The 18,305-nt window shown below is 41.2% G+C and overlaps 2 protein-coding genes across 2 annotated transcripts; one reads left to right on the top strand and one right to left on the bottom strand.

Annotated features, from left to right (window-relative positions):
* The first annotated feature begins 1,985 nt into the window (after positions 1-1,985).
* Positions 1,986-9,481, top strand: LOC110982155 (tissue inhibitor of metalloproteinase-like). The gene is made up of 4 exons (XM_022240391.2): positions 1,986-3,663; positions 6,200-6,439; positions 7,176-7,369; positions 8,656-9,481. The coding sequence occupies exons 1-4, from the start codon at positions 3,528-3,530 to the stop codon at positions 8,944-8,946; spliced, it is 861 nt and encodes a 286-aa protein (XP_022096083.1). The 5' UTR covers positions 1,986-3,527; the 3' UTR covers positions 8,947-9,481.
* Positions 9,157-17,743, bottom strand: LOC110982154 (thymus-specific serine protease-like). Its single transcript, XM_022240389.2, has 11 exons — positions 17,590-17,743; positions 16,624-16,698; positions 15,500-15,769; positions 14,283-14,412; positions 14,046-14,169; positions 13,425-13,550; positions 12,703-12,975; positions 11,951-12,077; positions 11,283-11,465; positions 10,749-10,894; positions 9,157-10,014 (listed from the first exon to the last, which is right to left on the bottom strand). The coding sequence occupies exons 2-11, from the start codon at positions 16,694-16,696 to the stop codon at positions 9,871-9,873; spliced, it is 1,596 nt and encodes a 531-aa protein (XP_022096081.1). The 5' UTR covers positions 16,697-16,698; positions 17,590-17,743; the 3' UTR covers positions 9,157-9,870.
* Between the last annotated feature and the right edge of the window lie 562 nt (positions 17,744-18,305).

Genomic DNA, 18,305 nt, shown 5'->3' on the forward strand with positions numbered 1-18,305 from the left:
AGAAGATAGACTCGATGACGGCTTCATTATACACAACACACATTTTCCTAGTTTGTAGATAGTGATAAACTCGTAGTTTACAATGACGCCACAGATGTCCAAAGGCAAGCTCTTTTCCTTACAATGCACTGTCAAACTTGATGATTCTGGTTTCCTGAATCCAGACCAATATTAACACTTCGGGATTAAACAGCAGTTACTCAACGCTGTTTGAGAAATCTGAAGAAGACCATTTAATAATTTAGACGTGTCCTCATGAAAGGGCAACTCATGTTGCCAATATATGTTGCCATTCAGGAAACAAGCTTTTTAAGCCAAGTTTGTATAAATTTCAAATTTACAACCACTGTCCATACAAGATGAAAGTCACGACAGAGAGTGACAGCATACATGCACATATACAGTATAGCAGCCATTAATGCAATGCCACCATCGAAATTTGGACCCCCCTCCCCATTAGTATGGCCCCCTTTATCTTCCCATGGTGCATTGCAAGTATGCAAACTAAGCCAAGCGCTCATAATTTTATTTGCCAGAATACATGTATGTGCACAAGATAATATGACTAACAGATGTCGTGATGATGTGATAACTGCTCCATTGTGAAATTCCACAACATACTTCACAAAAACAATACATGTATATGAGAAACTAACTCTAGTCCAATCAGTCTTCGGAAAAATGGAAATCTGGAAAATGCCTAATAGGAAAAAGACTGTGGCCAACATAGCCAAAATAGAAGCACCAGTAACATTATGAGTAATCCTTACTTTAGGTTAAGCATGTTTTTAAGTGTCAGGACGGTCCCTTCTGACAAATTCAGTTTTCACTAAAGTTCTTAAATTATAACCAAGCCTGTGTCACAAAAATTACCTTTTTTGAGCCACGAGAAAATCCTCTTTGCACAATGGGCATAAGCATGATTTGGATGTTTGCTGGCAATCGCTGATTTTCCCCTGCAGTGGTTTATCCTCCCGGTATATGGAGGAATAAAAACAGGGTTGTCATCAGCTGCGCTCTAGCTCTACAGTGGACAACGAACATAGCGAAGCCCGCAGTTCTGGGGCTGTTAGCAGAAAGTGATATCAATTACCATGTCCTGAGAAGTCAAATTTAGCAAGGAAATAATCATGATTTAGCATGTTTAGGCCCTACGTATTCAGGAAATATTGGATACTTCTAATGCATGACACCATAATATCCAAACCTTTTCAATCCTTCAGAAATCCATCTGTAGAGTGTAATTCCAGGATCTTTGCAGGCGTTCTCCCCAACTTCTCGAGGAAATGAAGCATTAAATTATTTCATTTTCAAGTTCAAACGATCGTACCTCAGCTCCCCCTCCTTACTCTAATTTCTAAACTAGACTTCGACCATCAAATGAATCATGCATCAGCTGTAGCATGCATACATGATCGGTCGATCATCAATCGGTGCTTCGATTATCCTTTTGCGATGCTGTACATGCGCATGCGCAAGCGCAATGAGTTCGACACTTGGCCCTGGAACTTACAAGACTGACCCACGATCAGACGGTAAACTGTGGCCATCGCCCGTCCCCGGCCACCATCGCTCTAAGCACTGTCATGGTGGCCGCAGCGTGGATTTGTGCTGCTGGAGGTGGTAGGAATTATGGGGATAAAAGTTTTAAAAACGGGTTGGGGGGATGCTGACACCATGCAACCATGGAGGACAAATCTTTCCTCCATCCATGATACAGCCCTGGAGGGATGTGAAGATGAGGTGACTCCATGGTGATAATAGATTTCTAATTATGTAATACACTCCTGCAATACCCTTGGCTCTGTTTATTTGTTTTAAAAAAAATGTTCTTCTGTTTTGGGTGCTATTGAAAATATTTTGGTTGTTGCAAACATCTTCTAACTCCTCACCACAACAAAAACTGTGTGTGTCACGGTGTGAAGGGGGTTGATTTAATAACTCATCCCAGCCTTCACATAAGTTGACTCAAGTCAGGCCAGCACTGTGAAACAAAGGTCAGATATGGGTACATTGTTCGAATTTGTTGCAAAGTCAATCTCTACAGTAGGCGCACCGATTCAACCCCGCTGAGATCTAGCTAGATAGCTGTTCATTGCGACAGATTGCGCATGTCCATGTTGACTTGTGGCCAAATATAGAAGGGCTGCGTATATTATTAGCGTGCGGAGTGTGTTTACGCGCTAGTATTGTTTCCTTGGCACTTGGTGGCGCTTCCTTAATTTTCTCGCTCGGCGACGCACCCTACATGTAGGTCGGCTCGTCACGTTCTCTCTCGTAACTACGGGGTACAGTTGAAAGTCCATGACCACCCCAATCCCCGATGCTACATGTTAAGTTTCGAAAACAATGTATACAACATATGTACAAAGTACATTTAACTTGCAAGTTAATAACTCCTTGAAAACGGACGGATCTGGGGTCGGGCCAACTGGGAGCCATGCCCCCCCCTCCACAGGAACCAAAATTTGCTTTTTGGAAAAGGAATAAAAGAATGGTCTTTTCCCTCCCTTTTAATAGCTTATAAATGCTCCAAAATGTAGCCCCACCCGTTATAAAAGCCATAAAGTATTATATAAAAAGTCCCATTTTTTTGCCCCAGCACACACTTTGCTTGAGTGCTAATGACTATGTGAAGTGCTTCTCCGTTTAAAATGTGTTCTACTTAAATTCTTTGGAAAGAAACTTTAAAAATATAATGTGGTAAATTGGGTCTTCAGGGCGTTTCTTATTAAGTTCATGGTTCTAATGGGGGTCTTGGAGAGAGTCGGTCAGTAGAAAAAATAAAGATATTTGATTACGCGATGCTACTTCATTGCAAGAATATAAGGATAGGTGATGCAAAGTGTTCAATGTCATGGCTTGCTCTATCTGGATTAAACTTTATTTCCATAATTTTCAAATAAATAATAGAAATAAGCCCATCTTTGACAACTTAGTGGCACAAATAAAAACGAAAGGATTAAAATATGTACCGTGCATATCCCTTTTAACTAACGTCTGACTCCCGAACAATTAAGAAGGTTCATTCCACCCATCCCGCAAAACAAAAAACAAAAAATGTAAAAAAAAAGTATGGAATGCCAACATACAACAGAATCTGCACGTTTGTTTTCGGGAAAACAACATAAATCATCTTAACATGGGATCTAATGACAAAGTTCAACAGCTGCCAAGCCTTATAAGTGTAGATATATGTTTAAAGGAGAACATAAGTAAAACATACGAAGCCCATCAAAACACTGAAAACACGCAGCTCACTTTAACCTTACGAAGTCTTTGTTCACTAAATGAGAAAGTTAAGGAGAGGGTTTCACCTTTCCAAAAGGAAATGACTTAGAAGATAATGTGTCTGATGTTTATGCAAATTCGGCGGGATTCTTATCAGTCGAAGATATTACCGCAACTTCTGATTGGTCACAACATTTCGTCGAGAAATGGACCCAATGGGTTAGAGTGGTCTTTAACGCCGGTTGGTGGGCTAAAAAGTAGTGCGTGGGTAATACAAGGTAGACCTACGCCTCGGGATGTTGCACCAAACCCTCTCGCTCGCCTTGGCCTTGAGCTTTTGGCTCCTGCTGGCTTCAACTGTTCACATTTCTGAGGAGTCCTTCTTCTTCGTTCAGAAGCACCCCCAAGAACATTTCTGTGAGGCAGACTTTGGTAAGATGACTCTATATACTTGGGGTGAGGGTGGACAAAATGGTATTCATCAGGGTGAGAATGAATATAAGAAACTGAATGAGGGATTATTTTTCTGGTAGTTGGTCTTTCGTCTGTCACAAAAGTCGGTTATCCGTGTCGCTTGATGTAAAAAAACAAACCGTTATTGTATGTATAGAGGGGGAAAAAGACTGTAACGGACAAGAGATTGCACATGCAAAACTAGGCTTTCGTTCGAAATTTGGAGCTGTCCGCGAAAAAAGGCTTTTGGTTTTTTTAGTCTTTGTTTGGGCTGTTTTGTTTTCACCAGTGGCGTATATTTTGTGCCGGAAATTGGGGGAATAGGGATGGAGATTTGTTGGAGGCAGGGATGACTTGCCCAGCCATGGCAATTTGAAAAGCGGGGGGCTGACACCATGTAAACTTGTAGGGGCGTTGTTTTTGATACAAATGTACATCCGTTATGTGTATTACATTCATGCAGATTCTTACATCAGAACGGCATATTTATAATTGTTTTTAATTGTTTTGAGTAATGTTGAAAATATTTTCAGTCGTTGAGAAGTCCAAAAAATTCCTTACAATCCGCTGTAATTTTTTTGCTCATTACAAAAAGTAGGGGGATAATCCCCCACCACAAAAAGTGGGAGATATATACTCCCATCGCCCCGGGATGCATTGAACTCATGGTGTAATTCAGGGACCGCGGGGCCGTGGTTCATGTTTTTCGGTCAACCTGCTAAGGACATAAACGAATACGATTGATGCATGATGGACATGATCTTAGTGTGGCAGGTACGCCGAAACGGCTCAAATGAGCCAATGAGTGTGGTGCAACGTCACATACAGTATCATGTAACGTCAAACGCCATTGGTTCCCCCTTCCACATTAGCCCCCGCCCCCTAATCTTAGGACGTCATGAGTCCACCCTGGAACTGGCAAACCGTTGCTTTTACCTCAGCCAACAATGGAAAGCTCCCACTACACTATTTTCGTTACTAAGATCTCAACACCTTTTGTTTATTGGCATGATCGCCAAGTATTTTGTTTTCTTGTCTTAATTCACATCCTGAAATGATTTACCGATGTCTTGTGCAAGAACGGTGAATTTGCTCTCCGTCCCGCCTGGCTGCCGGTAACCCCACCCCCACCCGCGTGTAAGCGTTAAGCATGAGCTCTGTGACAGCTGGGCCCACCACACGTGGTAAATCTGACAGCATTACTTTGACCTCACTCAAATAAATCATTAAAATTTCTCTCTGACAACGAACTGATAAACTTGCACCTGCAAAAATACAATGAACTGATTATCATCGTATACATTTCCTACTTTTTAAATAGGTTTTTAGTCTCTGTCATTTCCAGCTACCTTTATTTCTGTTTTGCTATACGACATGTGCCACCTACAAGAACTTGATAGACGACCAGCTGGTCGTAAATCCCTGGAGGGGGTTGGGGGTATCACCCCCCCCTTTTGAGGTGGTGGTAGGGGGCTACTGAATCCTTTCCCCCACACACTTTATTGTGATGAGTAAAAAAATAAGGGTGCATGGTGATGAATGTTTAGGATTTTCCAGCGACTGAAATGTTCAGTTCGCTAAAACGGGAAAACATTTCTTGAAAATCCATAAATATGCAACTCTGACGTAAGATTTTGCATGAATTTGATACACATTACAGATGTACATATTTATCATAGATATCGCCCCTATTACAGTGTCAAGGTGTAGCCCCCTCCCAAGATTTTCAAATTTTCATGGCAGGACCGTCCCACCTTTACCCATCGCCCATTCCCCCCCCCCATTTCCAGCACAGATTTACGCCTCTGTACTAGATGACTATTTTGGTGAATACGGGAGATTTAAGGTGGAATTGTATGAACGTTTTATCATGTTAAATCTGCAAGTAGGCCTACAGAATAAATTTAGGACATCCTGAAGCTAATTTTACACATTCGTGAGAACAGGAGTTAACTTTTAGTCAATCATCGTCCCTGAATTTTTTTTAATAATTATGTTGTTTTGTTTAAGTTTTAGTTTTGTTTACTCATCGCAGGGCAGTCACTTGTTAACAAACGTGCAAAAAGCTGACACAGTAAGCTAAAGTTCACGTTCGTTGCAGTCTACTGCCCGACTCGGACTATTGTAAGTCTATTGTACAAACTCATGCTCATGATATGGTCACCGTGAACCACTGTTATCAATGGTCGTTTTACAGAGAAAAAAGTTTAGGCGCCGAGACAATGTCGTCGCAGACTGTCGAGATGTAAATGGATTTACGGACTGGGCCTTTCGCGAACGAAGGACATAACTGCTCCAAACAACGATCGACGAGTTAAACGCATGTACATGTATATCGAATGGCAAACATCAGTTTATAGAACTACCATCGATAAAGTATCGAAAAACTTGCTGATGTGTTTGATACCACCAGACCATAATGTTTTCAAAATGGGTCGTCCGTCGTTTCATTTTCTAGCTCTGATTTTCTTTGTCGCTTTCAACACCATCTCTTGTCTATCTCTCTGACAAACAGTTCTGGTTGGCAAAGTGCTGAGCAAAACGACGTCCAGTTTGTCACTCGAAAACTACCATCGTGTCAACGAACTGTTGGAGCTCCGCCCACCTCCCAACGAAACCATCGTCCTTTCGGTCTACGTCAAACGTGTGTTCAAGGGGCACGCCTTTGCTAAGGAAGGTAACACTGTGGTCCTGGTTACCAGCCGAATTAAAACGGACTTGGAGGTGGTGAAACGACGGTCTTACATCTTCACAGGTACACCTTACGGAACTTCCAACAATGCGAATCATTCACGAGTGCTTCATGCAGTTTTGGATATAATTATGTAAATTAACCACACACCTCTTTTAGCAGTAGAACAGCATTTTTTAATTTTACAAGTACTTTCAGCTAATTGACCATTCAGTAATTTATATTTCGAATTTTCTTGTAGTAGAATATAATTAACTTTTGAAGAAAGTTTCCCTATGTTTTGGCAAAATAAGTATCCACTTGGAAGTGGACTTTTCTATGGTGGCCCTGGAGGGACATTTCAAATCGTCAATATTGACGCCAATATTTGCGACCAAATTCACGACTCGTTGTATCTGCAGTGGCAAATATTGCCGCGAATTTTTTTCCCAGCAAGCCAGGTAGTTGCTGGGCTATAGACACAGCAATTGTTTTTAACGTTGTACCCCCTGCGTTGTGCCAAAATTGCCCAGCCGAATAACGACTTGAGATCAAGCCAAAAAATGTAGGTCATTGCGCGTGCGCGTTCACACATCATTTCAGCTAAGCTTCCTGGAGAAAAATCGCGGCAATATCTGCGACAGGAAATACAACGAGTCGTGAATTTGGTTGTGATTATTGACGACAACATTCGCGACCAGAGAGCGAGTCATCAATTTGGTCGTGAATATTGACGGCAATATTGACGTTTGGTGATGTCCCTCCAGGGCACCATACGTTTCATAATTTCAAATCTTCCATTTTCGTTCCCCTAACAAAGGTTTCGTCCACTTGGCTAACGTACCAAATGATTATGGCCATTGTTCCAGCTTGCTGGAAACTGGTCGACACGTCTTTGTGGAAAACCATCTCAATTTCATGTGGGGCTGCTCCTGGTTCCAGCATCGCTCACTCTTAACAATAAAACAAAAGCAAGGTCTGCTGGGAATGTATGCAAGAAGCTGTGATTGCAAGGTAAGTGCTTCACAGGACTTTGCTTTTACCATCCCGCTCTCCGTTCAGTAGGGCGCCCCCGCTGGTATCCAATGATTAACACTAACAGATTGAAGCACCCTGAACCCGTAAATGTAAATGCTCCCATAATAGAAAGTAGGTTTGCGGTAGCACCATGGACGTATCTCTTTCGTGAGCCTGAGTATTTGTGGTTCTCACGAAAGAGATACGTCCATGGTGCTACCGCAAACCTACTTTCTATTATACCTCTTCACCATGCAAACCTTCAAGACTTACCTTAAATGCTCCCACTTGCAGACTGGTTCCCGTAAAGGCTTTTAAAAAGTATGTCCAAATATTTTCAAGCACTGAGCATACAGTGTTTATTAGTAATATATACGTTGCGTAAGGGTAAAACCCGTTATATAAATATGTCCAAATAATAAAAACGTTCGAGGACCGGCAATGAAGGCTAATCCCCACCTCTAGAAAAGCGGTACCCTATCTGCAACTATATATCCGCCCCGAGCTAAAGTGCACCCCTGATCGGCGGAAATAAACACAAGTGGTTACAAGCGGGTTCTTGCATGTATTCTGCATGTACGCAAACTCCATACATGCTGGAATAAATTAGTTACGTGTACTCAGCGTGCTCCACGTCAAACACCCATATACTTGCGCGCCTTATGGCGCGCCTATGCGGTGAGTAAAAAAAAGCCCTCTTTTCGCTCGGAGCGGATTAAAACTGCCAGTTGATATTGCCTGGTACCCAGCATTTATTCTGTACACTGGTCACCAAACGAAATTGACCGGTAGTTGATAAATATAGCTGAATGAACTTGGCCTTTACTATACCGTGCGTAAATTCAAAGTTTGCCGTGTTTCCCTCGGCAAAATTTAATTTCACGATTAACAGCCATTTGAGTAGTGAGAGGGAACTTGAATAGCTGATGTGATACTGGATGGCACAATGCAGGACAATAACATTCAGGAACTTTCTCCACATCAGACCCGAAACCTGTACTTTGTGAAGCTTATTACACGATTGAAATACATGCCGATGAAATCTGTAAATCAGCAGTGTGAAACAATGAAACCAATTTGTTGATACCGACATTGCCAAAATAAAACAGTTGTTTGTAGAGTTAAAGATAACATTCATGATGAAAATTATGTCGAAAGGTAATAGAATGACAGTTGCTGGTGTAGGTATTGAATGGTGTAGGTACTTATCCATTTTTTCCACTGACTGCCAGTCATTAACTTTTCCCTTTCACTTTGGACGGGGCGCCCTGCCCTTCACCAAGATCGTCAAATGCCATGGCCGCCGTAACGACCCGCGGAGATACTGCTTTGGCGATGTAAAGAGGGCGCTCTTTGGTGATGGCTGCGTGTTGCATCACGAGAACCAGTTTCAGGTGGTGCGGCTGATGACGTGTTCCCGCCATTGTGGTGGCCGCGATGACGCCTGCAGATGGGTCACGTGCCCGTTGACGAGAAACCAACGTCCTCAGGGCCAAACCCCAACGGATGGTAGCAGTATTGAGCCTGTGTCTACAACCTCCAGCCCAAATGCAACAGTTGGCAATTTGAGTTGAAGCTGACTAGCTCAACATTCTTCGCGTCGTGTTTTCATGGCAACTAGGCTCACTAGGAACAGTTAAACAGAGACAAAGGTCCACCCATGTCAACCGCAGACCTGTATACCTAAATTTTTACAAGTTATATAGTTAAAAGAACGTCAGTTATATGCACGAGTCAGTATGTGTTTTTTAGTGAACAGATAACACAAACATGTAGACATAAAATTGTTAGTATATGTATATGCCTCATTTTACCGATTATTATTTTCCTTCAAGGGAATTTATTTCCCTCATGGATAAACATTTCACAGTTGATAATGGATTTAGATGGACGGTAAACATTTTTGCGGTTATGCTTCTCCTTTTTTTGTTAACGTTACAAGACCTGTTGAGGAGTAAAATAATTATATTCAATAACATTTTTGTACAGTGGTTATCATCTGATTATTAGTCAGTACTGTCAAGAAAATACTCATTCATGGGAATTCAATTACATATTCATTTTATGATCACTTCAAAAGCTCAAATAAAATTTTAGAAGCGCTGGAAATTTGGTGTGTGAATACAATCAATGACTGACCTCACCTGAAGACAGTACAGTGATTTTGATTTTGCAGACTACCTGTAAATGCCTTAAGCAAACACTTCAACGTGTTTTAAGATTTGTCGCCATCTATATTTGTTTCATACAGATATATACATCCACTGGAGACAGATTGAGGAATCCGTTTGCCAAATCGTACTAGGCTGATTCGATTTCTAGGGCAATAGGCCTATTAAAACCAGCTTCTATAAACTAAGACTAAAAGCCAACCTTAGACTCAAACGGAGGGGGAAATTAGTAACGAAGGAGATTTTTTAATGGTACAGTAAGCAAATTGTAGACAACCAAATCTAATCTCCAACTTCCAATCACAACTTATCACGACATCGTGAAAATTAGTGCTTTAAGCAACCGCCAAGAAGTCCAACCACCAGCAGGGTAAGATGGAAGGGGTGCCCCACGCCCCCAGTAGACGGGCAGTCAGGGTCTTGGTACAGCCCGGGATTCTCCAACCACTTTTTGACTTCATTCTCGATGGCCTGTGAGAAGGAGACAGAGAAAGACATAAGAGGTCGGTTTAGGGCAAAATAGACGAAGTCGGCAGCATTTTGGGAAGACACGTCTCAAGGTATAGCGTCCTGGGGCCCATTTGTATAGCTCCATGGTTTCACACTGATATGGATTTCGATAAGTGATCCCAACGCTAGGTCGCTCTATCCATTACTCGGGCGTCGATGAACCAACATCAACTGATAGCAATCCGGATCCGCGCGAAACAAGCAGGCTCTGTTTCCTTGCTCCAAGGAAGCAGGAAATCTTTTCCCACGTCCTCTGTCATGCGTATTGATATGTACGTGTTCCAAGAATGAGTTTGACTCACGCAAATTAATGGGTCCAGAGTGCTACACGGTTGTTCTTTTTGGTGTCCCCCTTTGGTCCTTTATTACCTGTTATTTTCCGGTGCAGGTACAAATTTTTCTACTCGTTGATTAAAATGAATTCTCGTTGCCAAATTGGATATGAGCTGCATTCGACAGAAAGTTTCATTGACTTGTAAGTAATTCTGGTGCGATTCATTGTCCATGAAAATATTGGCCTAGGGTGTATCTTTCACGTAACGTCAACAAAACTCCAAGAGTATTGATTACATCGCTTTCGTGCTTTTAATGCGGAAACTTTTCATTAAAAAGCAGAGATTTTCTGAAGATGCCTCCAAATACCTGGAATATGTGTTGGCACACATTCCCAGGTTGTCGTCTCTTAGATAACTTACAGTTCTTCCAGCTTTGAGGGCATCTGAATCGTAACTCGTGACCGGCACTATGTCCTGACAATGCGCACCTCCTCTGATCATGATGGACTTCATGGAATCGCTCAGATCATTTTTGACACCGAGCGCGTGCCAGGGGTCCAGGTCGCCTGTAAACAAGAAAAGAAAGGGGGGCTAGGCGATTTTCTCAGGGTCACGTTGAGCGATCGCAATTTGCAAACATGAAAGTACAGTATCAATGTATAATAAAAATAATTTAAACATAATAGAATACAACAGAATTTTTTTTTCAAATTCCATTCAACAACAATATTATTCAACCAATGGTATGAACAAAATAATTTGGTTGGTATTTGCGTTAATAACCATGAACAATAAACTAACATTTGACATTATCACCAGGGTATTAAGCAAGAAATATTATTACTACGAAGAGCATAATACGTGTATATTGATTCTTTTAATTTCCTTCCAAAAACATTTATTTTCAGTTACTGACTCTCCCGATAATCATAACCAATTACAGTTGCAATGTACCGTTTGCAAACACTATCCTAGAGCCCCATGGCATATCTGAGCCATAGAAGGAGTTGGTCCAATCGACGTGGCCAAGCACCTGAGGACCGTCGATTCCAAAGACGTCCTTACAAAACTGGAGCGAGATGTTAAGGTCATAAAGGTCCGTAAACATGCAGTTGGTGTCACTGTCACACGTTTGGTCTGAAAAGAGAAATGCATAACGGCTTTGATTCTTTTTTATCCTGGAAAAATTAACTCCAGGGTTTTCTACTCAATAATCAATCGTAAAAGTGTACCCACTTATTTAAAAACAGCTGACATACAGATCTCTGTTCCCTTATACCGTGTACTTTTTAACTCTATTCCCCACTTTCAAATTTAAGCAAGATTACCGAAGAGTGTCCAAAGTATTATTGTAAACCGGAACGGATTGGGTGGAATTTGTGCTTTAAATAACTCATCTCCACACCAATCGAGGTTGGGAAACATCTAAAATTGCGTCATTTTTGTGATGCTGAACTAACCGATCCGTGCAAACCAGGTAACGGCATTAGGCTTGCAAAGTTACTCCTGAATAGCGTCTCTTTTCATCAACCAGTAAAATAAGCACCCAGTTGTTAAAGTCAATTTTAGGTTCTAACCCAAACTGTGTGATTAAAATATGGAAACAAACAAACGTCACGTACAGAAGCCATACTGACTGCACGTCTGATACAGCCACGGTCTACCAGTCGTCACACGGGAGGTGTTTCGATAGTAGCTAGTGTACCCGTCGTATGAAAAATCCTGACATTGATATTGGTCCCAGTAGGTCTGCAAAGAGAATGTTCAAGTTCCTAGAGAGATCACAATCCCAAGTTGAACCGTCTTTCTTTACCCAGTGCATGGAATTATCGATGTTAGAGGCACAATGGCGTTAACGCCCTGCGCCATAGTTTGCGGATGAGACAGAGTCGTTATTAAGTTAAAAGCACTAGATAATCTTGAGAGAAAACTCTGGCAGCTCTTTAAAGATACTTCGTTCGGGTCAGGCATATCATCGAGCTACGACCACAGCTCTACGGTCATGTAATAAGGATTAGCTATGACACTACCTAACCTATTTGGGGGACGTATTCCTCGAACCACTGCATCAGGTTCCAAATTACAAAGAGCAACATGTATACCCAAACCGTGCTTTGGGGTGAGAGCGCTGTGTTGAAGACAAGTAGGCTTACATGTTACAAATGGACAATGAAAGGGACTAAATTCTTGATGCAGTCTACAGCTTCATAGTACACCTGCGAAACTTTGGGTGTTTTGGGATGGTTTACTCCAGCATGACCCTGCATGGTTTGTTTGCGAGGTTGAAACCTGTCTAATTTGAAAGTGACAACCCCCCGAATTGCACACCTACGGCTAAAAGATACCGTAGATAATCGTATGAACATCCACCTACTGGTTTGAAATAGATGGCTCTCAATGCCTCAAAAGCATCTGGATATGACTCGTTCGTCATTATGTTGCAGACAGCTTCGACATTGAAGTAGCCTGGTAAGTTGTACTGTACGGCAGCCATGAATGGGTTCTGAAGAGTGCTTGCCAATAACCTCCTGTCGTTGATGTTCGTCAGAGGGCGACAGGAATTGAACGCTTGCTGAAGCTCGGTGTATTGTTCGTTATCCACCTTGTTGCGAAAGGTTTTGAATGCTGCCCTGATGCGAGACACACACTAAAACAACGAAAGGTTCTTGCTTACAACTTTGCTCACAGACATGAATCCATAGCGGTTAAAATGGAAGACGGGGAAGACCAGTGAAGTTGCCCGCGCGTGATAATTCGAAAAACGTTTGGAAGAACATCGAATTACATACATTCTGAAAGACGTTGTTCAGAACATAATTATAATGTCCGTCGTATAAATGATTTGTAAACTTACATGCTTCAATCAAAATGGTGTACTGACGCTTTAGGTACTTTTGGTCCACCGTTCTCAGTGTTACTGAACTGACAAGATCCAATATATAACATCAAAATCCGTGCCTTTGTTCATCACCTGGGATCGAGTATATCAGATGCTAATAAAGCGGGGGGAGGTATCCTGTCCTCTCCCTCATCTACTCCCCTTTATAAGTTAATTAGTTTTATCTTCAAATTAATTATGGTAATGAGGACACGCACCTGCTCAGAACCTTTCGCCACGGGGTCTCCAAATGCTGTCGTGACTATCTCGTTGTATTCTTTGAAGTTCGCCACTGCCCGTAGCGGGCCGGACGATGACACAGCCCCGTGGATCAAATGAGGGTACTGCAGCAAAATTCAAGGTGAGAATTTGTTGTTAGATGTTGTCATGGACGCTAGTATGACATCTAACTACTCACAGATTACTGAAACATTTTCTTTTGTTTAAACAGTGACGCTGGAGTATGGTTCCCTGCTCCAACAATTCTTCACAACTCTTATGTTAGGTCAAGTATAACCACCGTGGTCGAAAAATAACTTATGCCGAACTTTATACATAACATAATTGCGTTGTAGTTTAGTGCATGTCTGTTGTGCAGCGCATTTGGACACAATGATATCGTATGGAATCTGCGCTTAATAAACGAATACACTGTGGTTAAATGTTGAGGCCGTGGATACCGATGGTCTTCTTAGCCCTAAAACACTTCGTGCGCCGCGTCTGATTTTTATGAAAGATGACAGACGAATAGAAGAGGTTAATTGCAAGACTTTACTGCAGGAGTCTATAAAATGCTAAAAATAATTGCCTAAACAAAACGTGTGGATTGATTAAAATACCTTAAGCCTGAGCCAGGCCGACAGCATTCCTGAGTACGAACAGCCGAAACTAATCCATAAGTTCCTCTCCGTCAAATTAAACTTCTTGGTCGCAAACTCACGGAAGGCAGCAAGGTCTGCAAGGCTATGTAGACACGTAAAATAAAACATATTCCATTACAAGAATGTTTCCTATAGACTCATACCCCTCTAATTTGACCTTTTCACTGTCTTGTGAAACTGAAAATCTTGACTTACGCTTGATGGCTGGATAGGTAGTTCAACTGATCGAGGGACATACTTTCGGCGTTCTCAAAGTTCCTGTAGAATCGATGCTCAACTGCTAATATGAGGGCGCCATATTTCTCTGCCAAATCGACCATGTTGCCTATGGACGACACAAATTGATAACAATTTTTTTTTAATTGAATACCAATAGAACTATGTGTTTGGCCTTAATGTTATAATTTACTGGTTGGGTGCACGGGCGTCGCTAGAGGGGCAGTTGTCAGGGGTTGTCACACACCTCCATTGGTTAGTTTTGTCGGCAAAATCATGGTCTCTCGGCAAATAAAAAACGAAAAAGCGGAGAATGAACATGAAAGGAAGGGGGATACAGGGCACTCATTTTGCGTGACGGGCCGTGGACAAATTCTTGTCCCCCCCATTAAAAATGGTCTAGCAACGCCCGTGGGTTGATGTAGTCTCGTTATATACCATCGCCCAAATCAAGTCAATCAGTATCGAGTGCACATGTAGAAGCAAAACAGTGTGAATTTTTTTGTGTGATTATTCAGTTCAGTGTTTTTCTGCCTGCACTTGTTTTTCCATCTTCGTGAAGCTGCTTGGTCAGTGCCGATTTTACTCAATAAGAACAATCGGTACTTTGTCAAGGGCTACATGCCGGCGACGTTAAGAAATTTGAGGTCCAACGAAATACCACAGGTGCCATGAAACTCTAGCACCAACACGCACGCACTTGAGGTTGAACTAATAATGATTGGAGATGTCAGCGGACAAAAAAAATGTTTCACGGCAGCCTCTAAGAGTTTTCTCATATTCAAAGAATATTTTACCCTATTGGTGGAAAAGTGTTGTGAATGATAATGGCAAATTTCAGCTTGGCCTAAACCTGGGTTCTCTAATTGGTCATTCAACAAACATTCTAAGAGGATCAATAGACTGTTTTCCTATGCCTTAATATTGGTACGATTTTGTGAAGATGTGAAACCATTCTCAAAATTGTTGCCTCGTCTTCGGGACATTCCAAGTCGTCATACTTTTTGTTACCAATTTGACTTTTTTTAACGGAGCAGTGAAGGTAACACAGACAGGATTTATTTAAACCTCAAAATTTACTCCTGCGTTTTTTGTCAAGCGTTTTTAAGAATTGCCTGAATTTACTTTTGGCAAGAATGCATCAAAATATCTCGAAACTGGAAAAAAGTTAGTTTTCAGGAAAGAGTGGACATTACCATTGGTAAATTCTGACGCACGTACGTTCCATTCCCCGCCGATATACAGGAACACAGGGCCGTTCGGCTTCTTCCAGTACTGGTCGACCACATAAAATGGTTGGGGGAATGTTTCTGTGGTCAGGACTTCAAAGTGATCCAGAGGTTGGGTGAAGAAATCCTTACTAAAATCTGGAGTTCGCATCTTGACCCCTATTCTCTTAATGTCTTCGTCATCCAAGTCATCCCAGAAACGCTTGTAGTGCTGAAGCACATAGCTGTAGTCATTTTCTGCATGGAGCGACAATTGTGTAAAACCCCTTTGGTGTAACCAGTTCGACTAACATGTTAACATGAAGCGAGGCTATTACAACAAAATGCCATAGTAGTAAGCATGCTGGTGATGCACTATAATAGGCACTTTAATTAAATAACATTTTCAGCAGCAATTACATTCGGTCATGAGCACTCAATTTTTTCCCCATTTGAAACAATAATATTTGAAAGGTTATTCAACTTCCGGCAAAAAATTTGTGGCCTTGAAGTTTGTTTTATTCAAGGCAAAATTTCTCAATTGGTTAAGATAAACCTCCGTTATAAGCGAAATACGCACATATTACATAATACGATAATATATTACACCCAGGTTCCAACTACTGACCTAAAGCCTCGTTAGTTATTGGCGGTGAGTATTAGGATCTGGTGCAATTACGGCGTTTGTTGCAGCGCCTATTTTCACACTATTGCAACAACATATCCAGTGGAGGCGCCTGGGCATGGTTTCTCTTTTAACAATTGAAATCTCAGACTCTTTAGAAACGGCACTACCGCCTACTGCTTTCCTGACAATTTCAGGGAAAATATTCACTTTGCCCAGACTCAAATTCAAGATTCAGTACAAGCTAATTATATGTTTGCCCGCTTACGGCCAACTTGCTTGAGGAATTAGCTCCTTTTTATTAAATGGTGACTTTTAAAATAGAAATCAGCAAAAGGCCATGCATTTGTAGTCGTTCTGATAAATTACGTAATAATAAACAAAGCCCTTAGTGTCTGGAAACGCTGACTTGAAGAGCTTCCTTGGCTTGCTAAAGATTTCTTAGTATGTTATTTTCATGAAACATTTCATGAAAAGATTTGCTTACCTGTTTGAGTTGTAGCTGCAATTTGCAACGAGAAGCAACAGAAAATCAACAGCAACGAAGTGGGCGTGTCCATGACTGCATAACAATTGTACCAATTAATATTAAGAGTTCTAAAAATTATTCAAATTCCACATTCCTTTATCCCACCTTTCACGTTTTAAAATCCAATTTACGTCTAGCTTGTAAATTCGCGTATAGCTTTGGTTATTTTCGTATCCGGATTGGTAAAGGAAAATGGAGGAAAGTTTTATGTAGGTAAACCTGATCCGCGCAAAACAGGTGATTTGGCTTATCATGTAAATAGTTTTTCGAGAACATGCGGTGGTTGCATTTTATACATAACCGAAGTACATCTTGACCTTACTGCAAACCGCTGTAGACCTGTGACTGCATTTATTTCACAACCTATGAAAATGTAACTGTTCTGAACTTTTCCCAATTGTCATCGCATGTCAAAGGCCTCTTAAATGACATAATAAAAATATAGGGATATTATGTACTGAACTGTTTTCTTACAAGGTAAAGAACTGGGCTAAAATGTTGGACTAAAATTTCATCAAGCTGCTCTGTAGAAGTCGGAGATGGACTAAGCAAAAGTCATACACAAAGCAAAGTGGAGCTTTGAAACTGTTTCGCCAGGCAAATTATTTTTTGTTCTTAGCGGTTTTGCAGACACTTGCTTATGACGCAGATAGATAATTCCATTCAATTTGCGAAGCAGCGTGGGTGAAAATGCTGGAAGAATATGACACATTGAGAACAGGGCTTGCACGCTACAAAGGACACAGCACATGTAGAATACAACCTGAAAGTCTATTTAGGAAAGGACCATCTGAACTTGTCATGGTTAAAAACGAAACGCAGTCATCTAACATGCATCAAAGCGTACTATATAGCCGCGTGTCTTTTACTGCAACAAAGAGTCAGGCCCGAGAACAATCTTTGGCATCTGCTTATAAGCCTTACCTGTTCACGGTTTTGATTTTGTAGGCAGGTAAAAGATGGCCACACAACAAGTTAATTGCATAAAGTGTTAGGCCCATTCCCTCCCAGCAAATAAAGAAAAGTGTCATTAGTCAAAGGTCAGTGTTCGTGCTCGAGTATCGTCAGAGATACAAACCAAACTTTGGACCACTTTGGCAAATCGTCGCACCTTTTGTCCTTCAGTGGCACCGGGGACGTCAATCTTTATTGAAAGGCCTGTTCAAAAAGGGCTTTACTGAGAGTTCCGTGTAAATCTAACTTAGGAATATTATGTACATAACAATGATTACAACATGACGCTATCTTGCAAATATCAGAAGACATTTGATAATTGTCATGTGCTTATTTGTCAGACAAGTATACCATCTCATTAATAGCTGATTAGGATTTTGTTGTTATATCAACATGGCGAGCGGTATCATAGTGCGCATGTCTTTGCGTCCAAGATTCTATTCACCCTCTTATCTTTGATTCTATATTATTTTTCTTATATTATTTTTTTTCAATGTCCTAAATTTTATCTTCGTTTTCTCAAAGAGCTTTTCTATTCCTCAAAATATGTGTCTCGTAAGTAGTCGCATAGGTTTCTGTTTTCCATGTCAACGATAAGGCAAGGCCGAGTTTTCTCTCGTGATCATATCAGTTAATATATATTACATCAAAACTTGTACTTGATGTGAAAATCTGTTGACCAATGG

This window comes from Acanthaster planci, linkage group LG04 (genome assembly GCF_054643075.1).
Source record: "Acanthaster planci isolate LZ-2023a linkage group LG04, COTS_SCS, whole genome shotgun sequence".
In the NCBI taxonomy this organism is placed as follows: domain Eukaryota; kingdom Metazoa; phylum Echinodermata; class Asteroidea; order Valvatida; family Acanthasteridae; genus Acanthaster; species Acanthaster planci.

What these genes read in the sequence shown, in the direction of transcription:
- LOC110982155 (XM_022240391.2), top strand. Translation starts at nt 3,528, where the DNA reads ATGTTGCACCAAACCCTCTCGCTCGCCTTGGCCTTGAGCTTTTGGCTC. An exon ending in TTTCTGTGAGGCAGACTTTG is followed by an intron (nt 3,664 to 6,199) that starts GTAAGATGACTC and finishes TCTGACAAACAG; the next exon opens with TTCTGGTTGGCAAAGTGCTG. An exon ending in CAAGAAGCTGTGATTGCAAG is followed by an intron (nt 7,370 to 8,655) that starts GTAAGTGCTTCA and finishes CCCTTCACCAAG; the next exon opens with ATCGTCAAATGCCATGGCCG.
- LOC110982154 (XM_022240389.2), bottom strand. Translation starts at nt 16,696, where the DNA reads ATGGACACGCCCACTTCGTTGCTGTTGATTTTCTGTTGCTTCTCGTTG. An exon ending in GAGCCATCTATTTCAAACCA is followed by an intron (nt 12,078 to 12,702) that starts GTAGGTGGATGT and finishes TTCTCTTTGCAG; the next exon opens with ACCTACTGGGACCAATATCA. An exon ending in TAGGATAGTGTTTGCAAACG is followed by an intron (nt 10,895 to 11,282) that starts GTACATTGCAAC and finishes TCTTGTTTACAG; the next exon opens with GCGACCTGGACCCCTGGCAC.